The following is a 25248-nucleotide window of genomic DNA, read 5'->3' on the forward strand; positions in this document are numbered from 1 at the left end:
GTGAACGCACCCTTAGAAGATAATGGATTTGTAAAACAAAAACTCAAGTTTTTGGTCAGACATAAAAATTTAAGTTCACTTGATTCAAATCAATCTTTTTGGCATTTCACTTGTGCAAGTTATTCTTACTCCTTTTGTTCTGGTCATGTGATCTTCTTGTTTATCCCACAGTTATGTGTCACACTATCTGAATATATGGATTGGATGCATGCTTAGTGTTGATAGCTCTTGTTTTAATAACTAGCTTTCTTCAACATGCAGTTCAGCTGCTTGGGCCTCCCTTCTCTATGACCTCTGAAGTATATCGCTGCTTTACTAGAACTATTGTACAGTTTGGCTACAGCTCAAGGATTCTTTCCTGTTATGGTGCCCGAATCACTTCCTTCATCCTGGATGTTTTATTACGTCTGGGCAGTTGGTCACTTTTGTACATGAACAGGTGTGCAGCATTTGCAATGCTTGTCCTTATTACTATTGTTTGTACAGACTATTATTGTTGAGTATTTTCCAAGCTAGAGATGTTTTATTTGTCCTAATTTTTTAGTATTTAGTATTTTTAGTTTACACTTTTTTTTGTATTTTGTTTTGTATGTTTCCCTGGGTTTCTGTTTTCTCCTAGACGCAGTTCTTTTATGGGCTAGTATTTCTGTAATAAAACAATGAGAACAGAAAATGGTACAATTGCAATGGAACAAAATGCAAGAAAAATATACATATTAAAAAAAATGAAGGTATAGTGTACGTCCATAGATAATTTTTTTCCCCCATAGAATATATATCCTTAAACAATGTACTTAAAACTATGAAATTGAAATAATGAGAAATAGTGGTGCACTTTGGGAATGGGACTACGAGGGACTTGATAGCAAAAGTAAGAGCACTAAAATCACCCTATCAGCGCATGCATTTTTTTCTTTTTTTTTCTTTTGAAAATAGGGATGTCCCGATAATGGCATCGGGACAGATACTGGACATTTGCACGAGTACTTGTACTCGTTCAAATGTCCCTGATACCTAATCCGATACCTGCCAGCCGGACTCCCGCTGGCAGGTATCATGGAGGTGCAGTATGCTGCCTGCACTCTCCGCTGCCGAGGTATGCAGCGTGCTCAGCAGCTGAGCGCACGTCATAGCCGGGACCCACATTACCACTTTAGACGCTGCGATCAAAGTTGATTGCGGCATCTAAAAGTCCTGAGATGTACTGTCAATTAGTTCAGGGATGATTATCAGGATCATAGTGGTGTAAATGCGGTGTCCCGATCAGCTGAAAGGATGGCCGGAGGTCCCTTACCCTGCACCGTGCATCCGATAGTCGCTCCTTTACTGCTGCCAGCCATGGCAGGCAGTAGTAAAGGAGCACCGATAACACTGATCACTACTATGCTAGGGCATAGCATTGATCAGTGTATGCAATCTACAGATGGCATGTAATAGACCCCTATGGGAAATAAAAAAAATTGTAAAAAAATTATTCAATGTGAATTAACCTCTTCCCAATAAGAAAATTTAAATCCCCCCCTTTTACAAAAAAAGTTTAAATAAAATAATTTTTTTTTAAAATAAAAAAAGCCCTTTCTCTTATAAAAACAAAAAACAACCCCTTTTTCCTATTAAGGGTACATTCACACAGGCGGATCCCCCACTAAAGGACCTCTACATGCTGCCTTTAGATGTTCCTGCTCAGAGCGGCAATACGCCGCTACGTGCAGACACACTGAAGCGATGTGCAAGTCCCCGCGCATGCGTGGTGTAGTCGCGCACATCGGACACTCCCCCTACTCCATCGCAGTGTGTCTGCTGGTGACAGCGTATTGCAGCTCCAAGCAGGCACATCTAAAAGCACCACGTAGCGGTCCTTTAGCGGCGGATCTGCAGCTTAAATTACACTGTGGATCCGCCCGTGTGAACGTAGCCTTAAGGGGGAAAGAAAAACCCTGTCACATGACATTGAAAAAAGTATCGGTAATTGGTATCGGCGATTACTTAAGAAATATTATCAGTACTCGTACTGTCTTAAAAAAATTGTATTGGGACATCCCTATTTGAAAATACAGGTACACTTTAAAAGGGGGGTATTCTCATCTTGCACATTTATAGTATATGTACAGTATATGCCATTAATATCTAATAGATGCAGGTACAATTCCTCTTTCTCTCCTACCTACTCGCTGGCCCCCCTGCTAGAGAAATAGGTCACATGTCCTCACTCCTGTAAAAGTGGGCCGGGTTTGCTACCTCCTTGCAAGCAAGGCCCTTTTTCCATGTCACATCTTGCAACCTGTGCCCCATAATGTTACTTTTCCTAGTCACATGACACACAGGCTGGGACAGTGAGCACGTAGTTCAGTGGCTGGGCAACAAGATACTCGGGTTGCTGTAAATGATGTAATGTGCTGTAATGTGTTTATACCATATTTCAGGTGTTTGCTATAAAAAGTGATATCTTGTATACCAAAATGATTGAAACATACATTGCTTTATGCATTGCATAAACTAGACTGATCACCATTGTGATGATGGGAATTTTTTTTGTAGACATCACTATGTTAACCTTTTCTGAACCAAACACATTTTCCTATGCTAAGGCTGTCTGGAGTTACTGTATACTTTCTTATGTAAATGAAGTAAGACCAAAATCGAGCCCAGTGTCATTCATTGAGAGGCTGGTGATGTATAATGGCTACATTAGGTCATATTTATTTCTTGAACTAAAGTTCATCGTTGCTGAAGCATTTTGTAATCTGAAAACCTGAAGAGATCTCTTGTAATTTAAGTCCTGGTTCATGCTCACATCCTGCGATCAGGAACATTTTATTCCACTGAGATAATCATTCTCATTGCATTGGAGGCAGCAGACAAAATGTTATAGCCTGACCACAGACAGTCTTTATCCAGCTAGTGTGTTTGATTCCATTGTACTATCATGAGGAAAGCAGTAGATAGAAAATAGTGTTTGTTTGTTTCTTTCTTTTTTTCCCCCATACATTTTGGATTCTTAAGATTAACATATTAGGATCTAATTTCATTCCTACTGTAAGGAAGTTAAAAAGAAAACACAAAAAATCACTATTTGCATTTTAGTTTCTAAAAAAGCAGCTTGAAAAATTAAGCTACCGTATATACTCGAGTATAAGCCAACCCGAATATAAGCCGAGGCCCCTAATTTTACCCCAAAAACCCAGGAAAAGTTATTGACTCGACTATAAGCCTAGGGTGGGAAATACATCATCCCCCCCCCATGTAATCATCCAGACCCCGTCATCACCCCCCCCCCTTCATCATCACAGCCTGTCAATCCCTTCATCAGTGGTCTTCAACCTGCGGACCTCCAGGTGTTGTAAAACTACAACTCCCAGCATGCCCGGATAGCCATCGGCTGTCCAGGCATGCTGGGAGTTGTAGTTTTGAAACCTCTGGAGGTCCGCAGGTTGAAGACCATCATAATCCTGCCCCCCCTGCTGCTTGTATGGTCTGTTTACAGAGGGTAGATCACTGATATCAGTTAATAATAAAAATTTGAAATCACCCCTTTTTCTTATTTTACCAAAAATGATTAAATTACATAAATATATTTGGTATTGCCGCATGTGTTAATGTCTGAACTATTCAATTATAATGTTAAAGAGTACCTCTAATGATCTTGTTAAATTTTATAATCCTCCCAGTTCACTGTCCATCATGATAACCCCCCCCCCCCCCCCCCCCCTGCATTTATTTTTTATTATTTCTACATTTTCTACTTTGAAATTGTTTTATACTTTCTACTCAGTCAGATTCACAGACTGGGGGGGTGTTGGGGTAGGGCATTTCCCAGCAGGCGTGACATCATCTGGAGCCATACAGGGGAGAATTTCTCCCTCACTCTGCTAAACACAGCCCAGGACTGTTCAATGTGTAAGATGCGCTATAATTGGCTAAGGCTGCACACACACCCTCAGCACTCCAGACGTCATTTCCTGATTTTAGGCTTCTGCCAGGCCAGCAGAAGTCCAAAGTCTGTGCAAGAGAAAGGGGGAATGTGCTCTGGACAAGTAGGAAGACAACTAGTGGCAGCTTTTTTTTCTAAACTCAAATAAAACATAGAAAACTTATTTATTTTTAATTTTTTTTTAAACAAAGTACAAGAGAAATATTTTTAATTACCATAAGGAGTGCAATAGCAAAATTGCCCATTTTAATGATCCCGTACTGTGAATGCGTAAATGTAAAAAAAAAAAAAAAAAAAAAAAAAAAAAGTCTGAAATTGCTGATTTTTGATCACATCACATCCCAGAAAAATTGGAATAAAAATTTATCAAAAAATATCATACACGCAAACATGGTCCTCATACGGTCCCTGGCTGTGGCCGGTTAATTGCTGTGGCCAGTCTTTACATCCTGTTCCAAATTATGGCGCGATTGCTGAGAATTTTTGGATGTTAAAGTAATTCGTTTACAAGAAGGTTTCATAAGTCAGGGTTATCGAAAACCTACCGCCTGGAATTCCCTGCTGCACTACGAGAGCTATCATCCATTACATGTGAAAAAAGCGGTCCCTTATGGACAATTCCTCAGATTGAGGCGAATCAACAGTCGTGAGGAGGATTTTGTAGTGCAAGCTAGGGAATTACAGGGCAGGTTAAAACAAAGGGGATACCCAGAAAATGTACTAAATGAAGCCTTTCATAGAGCTTCTAATTCAGATAGAAACGAATTACTTAAAAATAAAAAGTCTCGAAAAAAAATGACAGGTCAGTCAAATGCAGAAAAGAACAAGGCACACTTTTCTTTTTCTTTTGTTTATAGCCCTCTAGCTGAAAAAAATCCGAAAAGCTATAAATAATTGTTTTTTGCTTCAATACGATCCAGATTTAAAACAATGGTCCAATAGTCGTCCCAAAAACCTGGTCATCAAAACAGACGTTAAAAGGGACCCATAAATGTGGGAAATGCAATTGGTTCACGTACTGTTGTACGGATAAATTTGTGTCTTTGGGGGGCATAGAAGTACCACAGAAGGACTTTGTATGCTGTCGTACAAAAAACGTGGTCTATGCCATTCGCTGCACTTGCCACAAACTTTATATTGGGTGTACTAGTCGGGCTCTAAATGTTAGATTCCGAGAGCACGTAAATTCCTTCAGGACTGGAAAAGGCTCCCGTACTTGCCAGATGCCGAAAGGGGATGGTCTGACGAAGCACTGCTTGATCAGTGCGAAAGCAGCTGTTCACCTGTCCGGAGGTCCGTGGCGTCCCGCTGTCTGAAGCCTGTTCATTGCACCGTATGCCGAATAAAGCTTCCACTTGCTTTTTCTCCTAAACCGTGAGTGCTCCCTCTGTTTCTTATACTTCTATGAATTGAACTGAATCAGTACTCTATGAGGTCGTAGCATGGGAGGATTATGCTGTTCTAAGTGGGACCGCAATTAAGGGACTGCTGCTGTTTCAAAAGTGATCACCCAGGGGACACTTGTGCTAATATACGGTAGTTGCCGATCGCTGTATCTTGCTGCCTTCTGTTTTTTGTTTTGTTTTTTGGGGGGAGGAGGGTGGGGTGGGGTTTCATGCAAAAGTACTAGAACATAAGACTAATCGATACATATTTGGTATTGGTGTGTTTGTACTAACCTGTAGAACAAAGATACATTTTTATATTATTATTTTTTTAAATCTACTGCATTTACACAGCAGAAAAAATACAAAAGCACGAAGTTAGTAAATGTTTCATTGTTTGAACAAATGTGTGCTGAATGTCTGGGATTTGCTGGGAGTACCTCTAAATTATATGTCCACTTGGGCACCCCAACTGGGAAGCTGTCTCACGTCTTAGGCTATGTTTGGATTTTAGCATCAATTTTCCCATAATGTTTTTATAGCCTTTTAACTTCATTGGGATTCCGCAGTCCCTTTCACATTGCAGAATTTTTTGCAGCTAAAATTCCACATTCCACGTTCCGCAAAAATTTAGGTCATGTCTTTATATTTTTGTGGAATTCAGCTGCGGAAGCCCATTGAATTCAATGGGACTTTCTTTACTCTGCTAAATGCGGATATTGTGCAAATTTTGTGCAGAACTCGCACATATTCCGCAAGGGATTCAACTTTTGTAATGGAAAAAAAAGGACTTTTGTCAGTGCACTGTGGATTCATGAGGAATTCATACACAAATTCCCCATGATTTCATACGAAGGCCAAAGGAATTCTGCATAGAGAATAGAAGCAAGAGGATCTTGGGAGGAGCAAATATTGCAGGATCAGTTTTTTATGTGTTGGTATTTGACTCCCTTAAAGGGGTTATCCAAGAAAAAACTTTTTTTTTATATATCAACTGGCTCCAGAAAGATTTGTAAATTACTTCTATTAAAAAAATCTTAATCCTTTCAGTTTTTTTCTGTCTAAGTGCTCTCTGATGACACGTGTCCCGGGAACCACCCAGTTTAGAAGCAAATCCCCATAGCAAACCTCTTCTACTCTGCGCAGTTCCAGAGACAAGCTGAGATATAAGCAGAGAGCATTGTTGCCAGACAGAAAACAACAACTCAACTTCAGCAGCTGATAATTATTGAAAGGATTAAGATGTTTTAATAGAAGTAATTTAAAAATCAGTTTAACTTTCTGGAGCCAGTTGATATAAGAAAAAAAGTTTTTTCTTGGAATACCCCTTTAAGACTCTCTGACTAGATTCATCTCATGTTTAAGCGTTATCCATCACAATTTTTATTAATTTACTGCAAAATTTTACCTTTTTTAGTTCTTCACATTTTGGTTATGATGAGGCAGAGCAGAGAAATATAACTCTTGAAAGGATTTACATTTCACATGGATTTGACCCTTTGTAAAGTCAAAATAGAGCAAGCTCAAAAATGTGTGTTAATTATTTTATTTTTTTCCCCCACAACATTTTTTGAAAGCTGCCTTTATTGTTTTGTGGTGTAGTTTTCTGTGGATTATCCATAATACATCTGCATAGAAAATCTTGCTGGCAACATAGATTTATCGTTCTTTTCAAACGTATGGCTTTTATTTGACATTTTTTTTAACTTACTTTTGCTTACGTGCGACCTATTTATCAAATAGTCGCACGACCTTGATAAATAAATCGCACGTAAGCAAAAACCGGGAAACCCGCTTACAAAAGCATTTTTTAAAGCAGAAAAGTTTTCCCTTATGTTAATGGCCAAATTTCTTTATCAACCCTTTATTACCAGTAGCATTGCTAGAGAGTGACAGGGAGGGGGGCTGTACTGCACCTGGTAACACCCTGACTGGCCGCTAAATAGCTGCACCCCAACAATCCCACAACAACCCATTCTCCCTTCTCAAACATAAAAAAAAAATATAAAAAACATACTATGCCGCACAATGAATATCCGTAGGCTCTTTTGATTAATTTTGAGGCCACATTCTGTGACGTCGGTGATCGGAGTCTTGCGTTGCTGCGCTGAGGCTGGAGTTAACGTCAGGAAGGAAGACAGCGCAGCACCAGCAGGCACATAAACAACAGTGAAGCCCCCCCCCCCCAAAAAAAAATAGACTTGGTATGTTACCCACCCCGAGATGTTGCTGGGAGGGGGGGTCTTATCGGCGTGTAGGGTGGTCTTGTGTTAGCCGACTGTTTTATGGTTTTTGGATCCGGTTAATGGGTAGGTTCCGCTTTCATGAGGAATAGTAGAGGGGAGGGTGGGGTGCCGGCATAATGCACAGTAATGGAGGGGACAATGGCGGATCAGGGGGGGGGGAAAGGGGCAATTATCACCCCCACTGCTCAAAATTGCTGCCCCCACCCCCGTATTCTAGCATGGTGGAGCGGGAGCTGTCAGCTTCCGCTCCACCATTAACCCACGCTGCTTGCTCTTTGTTTGCAGAATTTGAGCTGCAGCTCACGCAAGCTGCAGCTACACGATCCACAGCAGAGCAGCGCGATGACCGGGTTTATACGACGCTGCGGCACGGGAGGGTTATGAAGCGAGCAGCCAGGACCCGTGGCTAATGCCGGACATCGCCGTTTCGGCAGATGTCCGGCATTAACTCTTTAGACGCGACGATCAGTTGATAGCCGGGTCTAAAGTGAATGTGAAAGCTTCCCGGCTCAGTCGGGCTGATCGGGACCATCGCGGTAAAATCACGATGTCTCGATCAGCTAGGACGCAGCAGGAGGGTGCCTTTCCTTCCTCCTGCACGTCCAATTGGCGATTGATTGCTCCAAACCTGAAATCCAGGCTTGAGCAATCGACCGCCAATAACACTGATTAGGGCTGGGCGGTATGACCAAATCTGCGTATCACGATGTTTTTGTAACTTTCAGCGGTTCCACGGTATATAACGGTATTTCCTCCCCCCCAATTAATTATCAGCCCAGTGCTGCGCTATTCTGCCCCCCCCCCCCCCCCCCAACAAAAATTATCAGCCCAGCGCTGCCCCCATGGTGGTAAATACTCACATGTCACCCGCTGCCCTCCTCGTGCTGTTTGTTGCCGGCGCAGACACAAGGTAAACAAAATAAACTCATGCATGTTCCGACGTCGGCCTTACGCTAGAGACGGAAACGCCGTACAGCCGTCAACCTATCACCGGCAGCAGCGATGTTCCGCCTCGGCCGCTGATAGGCTAAGCCCACTGTCATGTAAGAAGCTCTGGGCGGCTTCTTACATGACAGTGGGCTCAGCCTATCAGCGGCCGAGGCGGAACATCGCTGCGGCCGGTGATAGGCTGACGGCTGTCCGACGTTCCATTCATTAGTAAGCAGATGAGGCCGGTACCGGACCAACGGGAGGTGAGTTAAAGTTTTTTTTTTTTTTTGCAGCCCGCGCATAGGGATACCACACAATATATATAGAGCAGTGGTCTTCAACCTGCCTACCTCCAGGTGTTGCAAAACTACAACTCCCAGCATGCCCAGACAGCCATCGCCTGTCCGGGCATGCTGAGAGTTGTAGTGTTGCAACATCGGGAGGTTGAAGACCACTGGTATAGAGCGTCAGTGCCGGCGGCCGCAACAAACATGAGGATGAGGAGGGCAGTGCATGCGGGTGACATATCAGTATTTACCCCGATGGGGACAGCGCTGGGCTGATAATTAATTGGGGGGCAGAACAGCGCTCGCGGGTGACTTGTGATTAGTTCCCCGATGTGGGGACAACGCAGCGCTGGGCTCATTCATTCCCGAGGGGGAGGGGCCCAACCGGTATTGCGTTATGGGTTAAAATTCATATCGTGCAGCACAAAAATGTCGGTATTCGGTATGAACTGGTATACCGCTCAGCCCGAACACTGATCAGTGCATTTCAATGCAAAGGCATTGTTCAGTATATTGAATCAATGTACTGCATGTTATAGTCCCCTAAAGTGGAAAAAAAGTAAATAAAGATGATTTAACCCCTTCCCTAATATAAGTTTGAATCACCCCCCTTTTCCCATAAAAAGAACAAAAAAAACTGTGTAAATAAAAATAAACATGTGGTATCGCCGCATGCATAAATGTCCAAACTATAAAAATATATATAAACTGTACGGTCAATGGCGTACACGCAAAAAAAAAAACAAAAAAAAATCCAAATAACGTCTTTTTGGTCACTTTTATACCCTAACAAAATGAATAAATAACGATCAAAAAGTCCGATCAAAACAAAAATGGTACTGATTAAAACTTCAGATCACGTCGCAAAAAATGTCGCATACCACCCCATACATGGAAAAATAAAAAAGTTATAGGGGTCAGAAGATGACTATTTTAAACGTATAAATTTTCCTGCATGTAGTTACGTACAAAATCAAACCTATATAAGTAGGGTAACCTTTTAATTGTATGGACCTACAGAATAAAGATAAAGATGACGTTTTTTCTTCCATTTTGTCGCACAATGATTACATTTTCCGTCTCTCCATAGATTTTTGGGTAAAATGACTGACGTCATTACAAAGTAAAATTGGTGGTGCAAAAAATAAGCCATCATATGGATTTTTAGGTGCAAAATTTAAAGGGTTACGATTTTTAAAATGTAAGGAGGAAAAAAACTAAAGTGCAAAAACTGAATAACTCTATGTCCTTAAGGGGTTAATGTAGTAGCTTTGTTTCATGATGCAGAACAAGAACAGTTGTTAAAGTGGGTGTCAATGTCCTTTTCTTCAGACATATGCACTTTCTGTAAGCCAGGTTGGACCTGGAATACATATTCTACTTTTAAACGGAGATGCAACTTTTTTTTTTCTTTATAAATAGCGACTATCGCATTTGATAGATACATGACCACTGCAAAGTAAAAAAAAAAATTGCTACGTGAGCAGATTTCAGTAATGTGCATTGGAATAAGCAAAAATCATAAGTCGCAGCATGTATAGAAAAGTCGCACGTGCGCAAGTACATGCAACTTTTTTAAGCAAAAAAAAATCTACTACGGAGCTTGATAAATCTCTTTCATAGTCTTTCATGTGATATATTGTTACTGGAAAACTGGAATTAGCAATGCAGCAGGGTGCATTGTTCTGTAATAATACCTGTCTACATCATAGATGAAGTGAGTAGGTAGATATACACACCCAGGTTATGTAGCACATGGCCTCACGGTAGTTTGTCAATTACATTTCAAGAACCTGCAGATTATAACCTTTTCCTTCCATTTTTTGAGTAAGGTAAAACACAGTCTTCTGTGATAAGTAATAACATGATTAATAAAGAGAAAGGCCTGGCACTGAAGTTCATTTTTGCAGAATTTTTAAGATTTCAGTAGGCTTTTAGAAAGTATTACGTTACTTGTTAACTTTATAGAATCACTGCATTAAAAAATAAGGGTATCAGCAGAATTGTCTTTTATTTGCCACATTTTTGTTGGGATTAATCAAAGATATAAGGGTTTCTTACTTGATTTTGAGTAAATATGTCTTCTATAGACAGACCTGACCTTATGTTAGATGGCTCCATGTATAGGGCTCCCTAATGCCCCCCCCCCCCCCCCCCCCCCGTTTTTGTTTGTTTTTAAATGTAGAACTAGCAGAGTACCCAGTGTTGCCTGGTCTTCCGACCTAAACCTTGTAGGAAAGGAAAAGCAACAATGATGCTTCTGTTCTTATATCCTGTCCTCATATCCTATCCTTCGTTGGGGCTTAGCTGTGATGAAGAGATTGTAGGCCAAAAATATACAGAGCGTGGCTTTTCAGAGGACATTGTTTGTGCTTTCACTTTATCAGAGCTCATTAGCTGAGCAGCGATTGGTTGATGGGGGACAATCTATTTTTTTTCTCACACAGTTTGATAAATCTAGGCCATAATCTTTATGTGCCTATGCCCAATATTTCTCTTATAATTCACTTTATTTACCTAGAATGATTGCAAGAACACACTCACCAGGAGATGCAGAATGAAGCTTGTGGAGTAAGGTACCGGAAATTCTATAGACTTGCGTGGAACTTTAGACAAAAATCCCAACCCTTCCAATTTGGGGTGGGATAGGGTTAATTTAATTATCCTATATTTTTAGTTGACATATAGGGAACATGTATACCAAGTTTCATCTAAATATCTCCAGCCGTTTGGAAGTAATGCTGGAACATACACACATTGGGGTAGAGTTATCAAAACTTGTGTAGAGGAAGAGTGGTGCAGTTGCCCATAGCAACCAATCAGATTGCTTCTTTCAAAGATAAATCTCCCCACTGAGTAATATATAAATTTATACGGTATCTCACATAAGTGAGTACACCCTCAAATTTTTTAAATACTTTATTATTTCTTTTAATGTGACAACACTGAATTGACACTCTGCTACAACATAAAGAAGTGTACAGCCTGTATAACAGTGTTTCGTGTTGTGTCCCCAAATTGGGGCCAATTAGCCATTTCCCTCCCCAGTGTCAAGTGACTTCTTAGTGTTACAAGGTCTCAGGTGTGAATGGGGTGCCAGTGTCTTAATTTTTGTGTTATCACTCCCCTACTCTCTGGTCACTGGAAGTTTATGGCACCTCATGGCAAAGAACTATGATGATGTGAAAAATAAAAATTGTTGCTCTACATACAGAAGGCCTAGGTTTTAAGAAGATTGCCAAGACCCTAACATTGAGCCACAGCACAGTCAGCATAGCCTGTCAGTGCTCAGACCATACATCACACAATGCATCATATTGGTCTGCATGGCTGTTGTTCAAGAAGGAAGCCTCTTCTAAAGATAATGCACAAGAAAGCCTGCAAACAGTTTGCTAAAGACAAGTGAATAAGGACATGGATTACTGGAACCATGTCTTGTGGTCCGATGAGACCAATATAAACGTATTTGATTCACATGGTGTCAAGTGTGTGGCTGAAGCTAGGTGAGGAGTACAAGGACAAGTATGTCTTGCCTACAGTCAAGCATGGTGGTGGGAGAGTCATAGTCTGGTGCTACATGAGTGCTATTGGCACTGGGGAGCTACAGTTTATTGAGGAATCCGTAAATGCCAACATGTACTGTGGTATACTGAAGTAGAGCAAGATCCCCTCTATTCGGAGATTTGGCCGTTGGGCAGTATTCCAACATAATTACCCCAAACACACCACAAAGACAACTACTGCCTTGCTAAAAATGCTGAGGGTAAAGGTGATGGACTGGCCAAGCATGTCTCCAGACTTGAACCCTATTGAGCATCTGTGGGGCATCCTTAAATGGAAGGTGTAGGAGCACAAGGTCCTTAAAGGGGTACTCGATTGGTGCCAGAAAGTTAAATAGATTTGTAAATGACTTCTGTTATACAATCTTAATACTTCCAGTACTTATCAGCTGCTGTATACTCCAGCGGGAGTTGAGTAGTTCTTTACAATCTAATCACAGTGCTCTCTGCTGACACCTCTGTCCATGTCCAGAGCAGGAGAGGTTTGCTATGGGGATTTGCTCCTACTCTGGAGAGTTCCTTACATAGAGTTGTCAGCATAGAGCACTGTTGTCAGACAGAAAGGAACAACTCAACTTCCTCTGCAGTATGGTGATAAGTACTGGAAGGATTAAGATTTTTTTTAATAGAAGTTATTTACAAATCTGTTCAATTTTCTGTAACCAGTTGATATAAAAAAAAATAAAAAAAAATTCCACCAGAGTACCCCTTTAAAATCCATCTGCTCGGTGATTTCATCATTGAGGAGTGTAAGAGGACTCCAATGGCAGTCTGTGAAGCTCTGGTGAATTCCATGCACAAGAGGCTTTACCTCTTTAGGCCATAGAACATTTTTGCCTTGAGGACACAGCAAGATCCCTTTTTTTGCGAGGTTTCATTTTTATGGAGTGCACTTTACAGTAAAAATATGTTCTCTTTATTCTGTGCATTAATAGGACTAAACAATACCTATGTTTGAGTGTCATTTCTTCATTGTTGTCACATTAAAAGATATATATACATTGTGGGGATTTGCTCTGGTAGTCAGGTTAGAGGATGCAGTATAGAGGCAAGGAGCCAGGTTGTAAATCAAACTTCAGTGTTTTATTCACACTCAGCAAAAAAGTCTTGGTGCTTGTTCATGCACAACAAAACAAAGTTCACCTGGAATCCTAGGTGTCTGTTCACACCCAGCTAAACGGTTAGCCACAGAAATGTTCACTGGCAGGCTTCCGGGCGGCCTGCACGCCTGTTTCCAGTCTTTAGCCCTATGCCCAGAGGACTCCACAGCGTCACTGTCAGATGGAGGTCAATCACACACAACACTTACCTGACAGTGCTGACTGCTTTATAAGCCTGCCAAGACCCAGCCTGGAACGTGAGGAATAGTCACCCACCCAGCACTTTGACTTTTCCCAGTAAAAGCCGTCCCGGATCAGCTTCACAGCCATACTAAATAGTTGAAGTGTCAGACTGCAATCTGCAATACTGACACTTGAGAAAAAACAGCTTTTACCTCACTGAGGCCAGGAACCTCGATGGTACATACCGACCATCAATGACGGCCCCTTGTTCCACGCTACAATATGTATATATACATATATATATACGGTAATATCATTTAGAAAATCTCAATGTAAAAACTAGATTTGGGAACTAAAATAGCTGTAGGAGTGGGTGTATTTATATATCCTTAGCGTGGTGCTTTTATATTATCATCATATATATAATACAACCGTTTACAAAACGGCAAGAAATGGTGAACTATGGACAAAACCTTTTTTGGGTCTTGAGGACACAGCTACTTTTCATTTTGGAATTTTTGTTTGTTTTTATTTATCCCTCTACAAAGCCGAATAAAGGCTTATTTTTGTGGGACCAATCGTTATTTGTAATTATTCTTTTCATTTTACCATAAAATGTGTTTTTCAAAAAAACGTTTTATCTTTCTGTCTGTGGGGCTGTTTAATTTTTTGCTCCTAATATGTAGGTTGTATTGTTACTATTTTGCTGTATATGGGACTTTTTGTTATCTATTTATTAATATTTATCTGATATATGAAATGATCAAAAATCAGCAATGCTGGTGGTGTTTTTTTTGTTTCATTGTTCACGTTATATTTGTGTTATAATGTTATATTTTAATAGGTCAAACAATTGTGCATGTGGCAATACCATATTATTTTTTTATTTTATTTTTTTGTAAAATAGAAAAAGGGGAGTGTGATTTGAAATTTTATTAGGAGAGTTATTTATTTTTATATTGAAAAATATATATATTTTATTTACACTTTTTAAGTCACCATAGTAAACTATTATAAGCAAAAATTTCTCATAGTCTTAAAAATGCAATCGAACACAGCAGAACCTTAACCCTGTACTTTTCGTATATTGCATAATAGATTTGGAGAATATCTGTTACCAGTTTTAACATATTTATGTTGCTGTCAATTAATTACAAAATATAACTCTAGTGAGTATATAAATTGAGAGAGAAAGTAGTAAATTCACTTAATGTCTAGTTGTGTGTTCAGTATTTTAACTACTATTAGGATGCATTCACACCACATTTTTGCAATACAGTTCCCATATACGTTTTCAGTTTGAAAACCATATGCATTGACTCTCCATTGAAAACCGTATGCCAAATGATGCATTTGGTTGCATCCGTTTTGCATCATGTATGGTTTTGTCAGGTTTTTTCCCGTACCCAAAACCGTAGCCTACCACGGTTTTTGTTCTAGGTGAAACACCGTATTGAAACCTTATACTTTTTTTTTTTTTAACATGGGAGTCAATAGGAGCCGTAGAGAACCATATGTGTGTACGGTTTCATCCGGTTTACACCATATGTTTTTTGACTTTGCACAGTTTTTTTTCTTGGAATCTCACCCAAACAAGTGAAACTTTATTCACAATGAAGTGAAAAGTTAAAAACCTATACGTTTTTTCTTTAAAAAAAACTGATGCAACCAGACATCACTTTTCAAACCGTGAACAGTTTTTAACCATATACGGGTTAAAATTTGTACACACGTTTTGATACGGTTTTGAGGAATCCGTTTTTCATCACAAACCTGATACAGGAACTGTATTGCAAAAACGTGGTGTCAATGCACCCTTACCAGTTACTGTTCATTAATGATTAAGAACTACATAGATGGATAGAGAGAGAACTAGCATTTACATATTTATTTACATTATTTCTAAATATTGTTTTAAGACATAGTTATTTGAAACAATGGCCTTAGTTATTCTTTACTAAAATAATTAGGGTAGAAAGGATATACAAAGCAGCTCAATCACACCACATTTTCAGGTAGCTTTCCCCTAACACCAGTGTTTCCTTCCAACTCTGGAGTTTATAAAAAAAAAACTGACTGGGAATTTATGCCAAGCCAGAAATCTCTCCAGAAGGAGAGTACCTATCTGCGGGCAGCTGTTTCAGGGAGTTTACCTTTTGTCAGTGAGAAGCCTGTCGACGTGGGTCTAAGTATTATGTGAAACTATTGTTTTTGTTTCATTGCTCCATCATTTATATAAACTTCAGTAAGGCATCTTGTGTGTTTGTGTTTGTGTGTGTGTGTGTGTGTGTGTGTGGGGGGGGGGGGTGCATCTGAGATGAACATTATTGATGAAGATATTTTCGTTTCTCTGTTCTGAGTTTACAGAGCAGCTATTTATATGGTAATGTAGGCCACAGGAAAAGAAGGCGAGAGGCAGCTTTTTCATTATTATAACCCCAAATTAAATTATGAGTAAATTTTTTGTGTTTTCTTTCTTACAACTTAAAGGGGTATTCCGGCTGTATACATCTTATCCCCAATCCAAAGGATAGGGGATAAGATGTATGATCTCAGGGGTGTCCCGTCCCTGGGAACCCCTGCGATCTCTGTGCAGCCCCCTTGCCACGCCCCCTAGTGACGTTACGCCACGCCCCCTCCATTCGTGTCTTCCCTTTAACATCCTGGTGCCCTGATACTTCATGCACCAGGACGTACATTTATGTCCTAAGCGGCATTCTGACTATGGGGGAGCATTTACAAAGAGGGGTGTAAATTCTTAACTGTTTTCGAGTACAAAAGTTGCAGTGATAGTTGCAGACTTGTCCGGCGCACGGCCTTTGAAAAATTTTGCTGATGCAACTCCTGAAAAAGTGGTAAATCTTGTGCGGATGTGCGACTTTTGTGTGAATAGTCGCATGTACCCTGCCTCAAGAATCGCACAAAAAATGTAGGGCAGAGCTACATTCCACAAAAAGTCGCACTTAGTAAATCAGTGACCACTGCGCAAAGTGCTCTAAATGGGTAGAATTCGTGGAAACGCTTCTAAAGCAGTTGTGGCACAAAAAGTCGCACGGACCCATTGTGCAACATTTTGTGCTACAAACATAGAGAAAAAAGCAGTTTAAAAAGCTTTCTAAATGTCTTGATAAATAACCCCCTATGTCGTCAAATTTAAGGGAATTGCGGATGGTAATGGGGCTTAAATTTAATTCTGTGTTCAGAGAACACCGAAATTCTGCCCGAATTTAGGTGCAATTTTGCAATTCAGGAAGTTTTGCTGAACAGACTTTGTGTAGAATTGCCGGAAATTCAGCCATACGAACATATCCTTCCACTTCATTCCATTTAGAGTCGTATTTGGGATTTTGAGTGCTCATTCATTGTATCATTTGCTGCCTCTGCTTCTTTCTCTACTTCTCTTCCCCTTGCAATAAAAATTCCTGAGGGATCGATTATAGGTGCTCTCCTCTTATTCCCTCCACACATCTGTCAGTAGATTTTTCTTTTAGTAGGTTCTTCAAAGCAAACCCCTCATTACTTTTGTGTGACTTTTTAATTAGTTTTTCTTATGCAAGGTTCAGTTTTGTCTGTATGTGTACCCACTGTATTGTAACATGCTGAGGAATATGTTGGTGCCATATAATGATTCTTATACTTTATTTACGTAAGACTTACAGCCTATCTCACCTGAAAATATTTTCGTTTTAGGATTTTGCATCACGTGCCAAACTTGCAATTCAAAACCTTGTGCAAAAAGTTGGATTTCTGGGGATCTTGGCCTGTGCTTCAGTAAGTGTTTTTTTTTTTTTTTTCCCCCCTCTCATTTTCATTATTATTATTTTCTTCATTTAATAACATGGATTTGATGGCTACAGAACTGTGGGCTTCAGCTAGATTACTGTATGATCTGTGTGGCATTTGTTGATACCTACATGAAATATACACATTCTTTCTAATGGAGGGAATAATACTGTGATTAAATATTGGTCTGACATGCTTGGTTGGTATATACAAGAAATTACATCCTTACCTATCAGCATATCAGTATAACAATAATACTTATAGGGGGAGATTTATCAAAACCTGTGCAAAGGAAAAGTTGCCTAGTTGCCCATAGCAACCAATCAGATTGCTTCTTTCATATTGCACAGGCCCTTATAAAAATGAAAGAAGCGATCTGATTGGTTGCTATGGGCAACTGGGCAACTTTTCTTCTGCACAGGTTTTGATAAATCTCCCCCATATTGATGAAAATTGCCAACCTATATATTTCTTTACAACATTAGTATTTACCACAACCTTTTTACGTCTGTAGGTTTTATTTTATACAAAATAATGTTTTTCCAAAGGTAAATGATTAATTGGATGAGTATTCTAGACTAGAGACTTTATTTATTCAGAACACCGCTTTAAAGGAGCAGGGTGAATGCTAGGTTTAAGCTTTTTTTCTTTTTGTTATGCAGCTATTTTTGACAATTTCTATAAAAAAATGTACAATTATATCATTGTGGCATCCAAATACTTTTCTCCTAGTCATACTGAAAAGACAAAATTAATCAATGACATGACTTTTACATAACAAAAATACTCCTTCCTCCCTTTCTGCACTTGAAATTTATGCAAGAATTCTTGTTGATAACACTATTGGCATCCCTTTATAGCTGCACATAGACATCAGATTAAAGGGGTACTCCGCCCCAGGACATCTTATCCCCTATCCAAAGGATATGGGATAAGATGTCAGATCGCGGGGGTCCCGCTGCTGGGGACCCCCGGGATCTTGGCTGCAGCAACCTGTTACTATTACTGCACAGAGCAAACTCGCTCTGTGCGTAATGACGGGTGATACAGGAGCCGGAGCATCGTGGCGTTACGGCTCACGAGGGGGCGGAGCCGTGACGTCACAATGCTCCGGCCCCTGTATCGCCCGTCATTATGCACAGAGCGAGCTTGCTCTGTGTAGTAATGAATGCGGGGTACTGCAGCAGAGATCCCGGAGGTACCCAGAAGTGGGACCCCCGCGATCTGACATCTTATCCCCTATCCTTTGGATAGGGGATAAGATGTCCTTGGGCGGAGTACCCCTTTAAGGTCAACAGGATCTAACAGCTTTCTAATGTGCATTGCTGCTTCTTATGTGCTTGTCTGCTTCAGACTATGTTTTTGCACTCTCCATTGCAAAATATTAGCTGTTGAATGGATCTTTCTAGTTATTGGGTACCATGTTCCAGCAAGCTAGCATGTCAAATTTTTACCCCTTGCTTTTTCATCCTTTTTTAAGTATGTGCAGAAGATAATGTCAAGGAGCAACAAAAGCTCAGCTCATCTCAAAGAACAGGAAATCTAAATCCTGAAGCACTTAGTTAAACTATTATATATTAGTCTCTAGCACTCCATACACACATCAGCAACAATATTCATATATCCTTAAAAGAAGGGGACAAACAGTGCGCTCCTGTGTAGGATCCTTTGTCGGCAATGGAACACCAGAGTCAGTGATGAATACACTCACCTGGTGTAGATGTGCAATTTCCAGGCACAACACTGATGATCGCTTGTAGAATTGCAACTGCTGCGGCTTCCCACGCTGGATCCACCAGGGTATTTGAATATGTGAAGAGCAGAGGAAAACGGAAGCTTGGGATCGCGCTGTGAAGAAAGGATCAGTTGATATCCAGAAACGCGTTGTGTGACAATAAATATAACTTAAAGATATGCACCGAATCCAGTAATTTCTGCGGCAGCGCGATCCTAAGCTTCCGTTTTCCTCTGCTCTTCACATATTCATATATCAGGAGCTTCATGGCTTGTGTTCCCTTTGTTGAGCATATCTGTATTGACCTACCCAAGCATTACCATTAATGTCAGCTTGGTTACTGTAAGAAACTCCACTGCTGCATCCGGATGTAAATTCTCTTCACTAACAAAACTTGGTGTGTTACATGCCAGGAGAATACATAAATATAGTGTGTGTGTGTGTGTGTGTGTGTGTGTGTGTGTGTGTGTGTGTGTATGTATGTATATATATTCACCTATTGAAGCACTGCCATGCCCCCTTTCAACACCTGACTAATGATGTAATGTCTCAGGCTACACTGCAACCTGGGAAAAGCCAGACAACACTCATTTTGTATGCTGCTAAAATTAAAATAGAGACAAACATCACAAAAGGATTGCTAGACCAGCCATCAAACACAGGTACAGACACTATATTATGAACTACACTAACTTTACAGCCCCTGTAGAACAGTCAAATAAAAAAATAAAAAATTGTGCAATACCCCTGGCCAGCATTAAATTAGATACCTTTTAAGTAAATTAGAGAAATTAATTACAAGGCCTTTATCAGAAGTGCTGGACCTAACTTAGGTGTTTTTGGGTTAAATAGATTGTTATCCTTACAGCATTCATAATCATGGCAGCTTTAACAGCAAATGTTATGGTAATGCAGCTGATTTAAGAATAAGATATCTAGCTAGCATTTATGTATTTGATTTATTAGGTATTTTTTATTTGTTGATATTTGGAGACATATAATGTTAAGCAGTACATGCATGTTCTATTAGGTGTTTATCATGCTGCATTAAAAAGTAATTCAAAAAAAGTGGGTTTGACTTGTTGTGTTTATGGGTTTTCAATTTTTCCTTCAGATTCCAAATCCCTTGTTTGATCTGGCAGGAATAACATGTGGACATTTCCTTGTGCCCTTCTGGACTTTCTTTGGAGCCACTCTGATTGGCAAAGCAATAATAAAAATGCACATTCAGGTAAGTGAATTTCCTTACACCTTTGGAATTTGCAATATCGGTAAACTGTAGTAAACTGAATAAAAAAATATTTAATAACAAAAACTTTTACAAAAATAGCTTCAGTAAAGATTGGAAAGTTATCAATTTTATGGAAGCATAAGATGAGTAACACAGTTTTAGCCGTCTTTTACCTCTTTTTGTCTTATCCGTCAGGCTAAAAACTTACCTTCAGAAAAGGATGATGGGTTTCCTATAAGTTAGACTCATTTCACACTGAGTATTCATCCGTTATTAAACATCCGTTTTCTGTGTAAAAATGGATGTATAATAACGGATAAAATAACGGGTGCTAACACCTTAATAACGTCCGTCGAAATAATGGGCATATTCATCCGTTAAGACCCGTTATAACATCTGTCATGTACGGCCGTTTTAACACCTCTGCCTACAGACTCCCACAACCGGGACTACTACATGGGAGTAGTAGTTCCCCGGCTTTGGGAGTCTGCCAGTGGCTGCGGAGGCTAGGTTTAGTGTTTGTACTACTACCCCCATCATGGAACAGACTCTGTTCCTTGATTGGGATTGTAGTACAGGGGCGGAGGGATTGATCTCACCGGGTCTCACTTCTGAGACCCGATGCGATTAGAAGTTATTAAACAAGGGAGTGGGCGACATGCTCCACTCCCCTGCGATGTACGGTGTATTTTACTTTCATTTTTAAATTCCCCACCGCTCCCGGCGGGGTTTTTAAACTTCACTACGTCCCCTTATTCCCCCATATGTATAAGTAGGATTCCCCCCCCCCTGTATATAGATGTGCTGCGGGGGGTCAGACATATATCCATAGGTCTGGCCCCCACAGCGCTTCTATGAACATATGCCTTTGCAGCGCTATGAATGAAAAGTATTCTATTAGCAGTGCATCGGCCATTCAGTGCTCCCGGCGGGGAATTTAAAAATGAAAGTAAAATACATCGTACATCGCAGGGGAGTGGAGCATGCCACCCACTCCCCTGTTTAATAACTTCTAATCGCATGGGGTCTCAGAAGTGAGACTCAGTGCGATCTATCCCTAAGCGCCAGTACTAAAACCCCCATCATGGAACAGTCTGTTCCATGATGGGGGTTGTAGTACAAACACTTATGGAGCCTCCCCAGCCACCGGCAGACTCCCGCAGCCGGGGAACTACTACTCAGATCGTGGAAACAAGTCTATTCCATGATGGGAGTAGTAGTAGTTCCTCAGCACTGCAGGAGTCTGCTGATGTCACCTCTTCTGAGCATGCTCAGAAGTAATAACGGATATTATGAACCAGGTGCAAACGGATAACATAAGGGCTCTTCTGTTTGCCATAGACTTCAATGTTAAAAATAATGGCCATTAATTTCACACGTTTCTTGTGACGGAAGAAAAATTTGTGCCTGTGCCGTTTTTTATTCCGTCACAAAGAATGTCCATTATTCATGACGGCCTATAACGGGTCATAACGGATAATCAAAAAATCCCATAGACTTTTACGGGAGTTTAAAACGGGTCTTTTAAGGGAGCAACTTTATAGTGGGAAAGGGGCCTTATAAGGAACAAGTGGTTATATATACTCATACTTTTAAAATAGTATTTCTGACTACAATTCTCAGGAAATTAGTGGTTAGCCATTATATTTACTTATGGTTATACCATATGCAAATACTTTTTAACAATGAGTGCAATTACTTCATGCAACACTTCCCACGACATTGTTTGCATATCTTGTTGGAGTTTTTTCTTCCCTAAATATGGTATATTTTTATTATGTACTTTTTGCTACATCATCTTCCATGGCACAGTAATTGGGATATGGGTGAATACATAACTGTACAGACTGGCAAACAATTTAATGGGAGACAGCAGAGAAACAAAAACCTAAGAATTCCTCATGACACCAAGTTTTAGAAGTGATCTTGTGTTGAGTTCTTGGTATTACTTTTAGTGCCATGTTGCAGAGGTAATTTACTTATGCTGTAGACGTGGGAAATGTTTTATAGGCATAGACATGAACTGTTTTATAGGTTAATGTAAAACATTTTTTATCTTATACATTTTTTTCAGTTTGTATCTTTGTCCAAATAACTACAATTCTGCTTGGCATTTAGTTATGGGAATAATTCTAAAATCTTTCTATTGTTTTTCTTATACTTATGCAGGTGTTAGGCTATTGAATATTTCCATAAATCTGGTTTCATTATATAATAATTATAATATTACTGTGAAAGAATTCTACTGTATTTCCTACAGCTCAAGATATTCACATAATTTAAAAAGATTCTATTACCTACATGTTTTACTGATTACAACCAGATACAGAACCATGTTCTTTTTTCATATTGGTTTCTATTTTCTGATTTAAATTTTTTTTTTCATTTTTTTTATACCTTATTATGGTGCAGCTATATTGCCTGAGCTTTCTGTGAAGCATGTAGAGAGATATTTTACAGCAAGCCCATAAATATAGGAATCAATAGAGAGTGTTCTGCAGAGGTCATTGTGTAGGGATGGGGAAAGGGTATGCTCTGACCAATTCCTGTTGTGAATGGCCTAATCCTGTTATACATACTGGTGTCGTCTTCGGCTGCTTTCACACTATAAAGTTCTTCCGTTTTAAAGAGCAGTTATAATGTTCTGTTTGGAAAACCCTTAAAAACGTCCGTTAAAAGGCAGTTACAAGATCCCATATGGCCACTACAAAATCCCATTAGTATATGGGATTTTTACATTATCCGTTTTAACCCGTCATAGCCCGTTATTAATAACGGACGTTATTTGTGACGGAAGAAAAAAACAGTACATGCACTATTTTTCTCCCGTCACAAAATAATGTCCGATATTAATAATGGGCTATGGCGGGTTAAAACGGATAATTTAAAAATCCCATAGACTTGAATGGGATTTTGTAACGGCCACATTGGATTTTGTAATGGCCGTTTAACGGCCGTTTTTAAGGGTTTTCATAACGGAACATTATAACGGCTCTTTAAAACGGAAGAATTTTTATAGTGTGAAAGCAGCTACTTTAACTACTGAGAAAAGAAAGGAAAGGAAGCATCTGGCTAAAAATGCAACTTGCATCCCACTGGTCTTGGTAGCGTTAACCTCATAGATGCCGTGATCAATACTGAAAAACATTTAAAAATATATATAACAAAGGGTTTTTAATAAATAAATTGTAAAAATGCCCCTTTCCCAATAAAGCCCTGTATTATCACTAACACAAAAAAAAAAAATAATAAACACCATAAAAAAGTACCAAAATTGCATATTTTTGTCAAAACCTGAAATAAAAATGATCAAAAAGGTATCGTGTATTGTAAAAATGGTACCAATTAATAAATCGCTCACCCCACAAAAAATAAGCCCCCACACATTGCCGTTAGACAAAAAAAGATGGCTTTCAGAACATAATATAACGAAAAAAAAGAAAAAAAAACAGCTCATCACAATACAGCCACATAGATGATATCAGAGACATCCGTTGGGAACGAGGAGCACAAGAGACAATCCATGCCGCATACTTGGTGTGAACAGATATTAAGAGAACAATTGCAAAATACAGAGATTTCTTGCCAAGAAACTCCAGCTCCTCCAAGAAAAAATATTTAAAATGACAAAAATGTATTTATACATGATTAAAAAATATATAGAAAAACTAAAGGTAAAAGCTAAGTAGAAACGCAGACGTGTTTCAAACAGGTCCGGTTCTTAGTGATGGCACAGCACAACTGACTACCATGCACCATTTTATATCATTTAGTCACGTAAGGCAGTGCTCCCCAACCTTTTGATCGCCGCGGACCGGTAAACGTTTGATATTTTTTCCGTGGCCCACTTGTTTTGATTTAATAATTTTAATTTCATTGTAACATCACAGGCCTCCCCCTCTGCAGCCCCTAACATCCCAGGTCGCCCCCTCTGCAGCCCCTAACATCCCAGGTCTCCCCCTCTGCAGCCCCTAACATCCCTGGTCTCCCCCTCTGCAGCCCCTAACATCCCTGGTCTCCCCCTCTGCAGCCCCTAACATCCCAGGTCTCCCCCTCTGCAGCCCCTAACATCCCAGGTCTCCCCCTCTGCAGCCCCTAACATCCCTGGTCTCCCCCTCTGCAGCCCCTAACATCCCTGGTCTCCCCCTCTGCAGCCCCTAACATCCCAGGTCTCCCCCTCTGCAGCCCCTAACATCCCAGGTCTCCCCCTCTGCAGCCCCTAACATCACAAGTCTCCCCCTCTGCAGACCCCTAACATCACAGGTCCCCATCTGCAGACCCCTAACATCACAGGTCCCCATCTGCAGACCCTAACATCACAGGTCTCCCCTTCTGCAGACCCCTAACATCACAGGTCTCCCCCTTTGCAGACCCTAACATCACAGGTCTCCCCCTCTGCAGACCCCTAACATCCCAGGTCTCCCCCTCTGCAGACCCTAACATCACAGGTCTCCCCCTCTGCAGACCCCTAACATCCCAGGTCTCCCCCTCTGCAGCCCCTAACATCCCAGGTCTCCCCCTCTGCAGCCCCTAACATCCCAGGTCTCCCCCTCTGCAGCCCCAAACATCCCAGGTCTCCCCCTCTGCAGCCCCTAACATCCCAGGTCTCCCCCTCTGCAGCCCCTAACATCCCAGGTCTCCCCCTCTGCAGCCCCTAACATCCCAGGTCTCCCCCTCTGCAGCCCCTAACATCCCAGGTCTCCCCCTCTGCAGACCCCTAACATCACAGGTCTCCCCCTCTGCAGACCCCTAACATCACAGGTCTCCCCCACTGCAGACCCTAACATCACAGGTCTCCCCCTCTGCAGCCCCTAACATCACAGGTCTCCCCCTCTGCAGACCCTAACATCCCAGGTCTCCCCCTCTGCAGCCCCTAA

The 25248-nt window shown here is 40.5% G+C and overlaps 1 protein-coding gene across 1 annotated transcript in view; it reads left to right on the plus strand.

Annotated features, from left to right (window-relative positions):
- VMP1 (vacuole membrane protein 1) overlaps window positions 1-25248 on the plus strand; it is a 131565-nt gene that overhangs the window by 85260 nt on the left and 21057 nt on the right. Inside the window, exons 9-10 of the mRNA XM_056556667.1 lie at window positions 17313-17393; window positions 20255-20371. Coding sequence (XP_056412642.1) covers window positions 17313-17393; window positions 20255-20371 — 198 coding nt within the window. The remainder of the gene's footprint in view (window positions 1-17312; window positions 17394-20254; window positions 20372-25248) is intronic.

This window comes from Hyla sarda, chromosome 2, assembly GCF_029499605.1.
Source record: "Hyla sarda isolate aHylSar1 chromosome 2, aHylSar1.hap1, whole genome shotgun sequence".
Lineage (NCBI taxonomy): Eukaryota > Metazoa > Chordata > Amphibia > Anura > Hylidae > Hyla > Hyla sarda.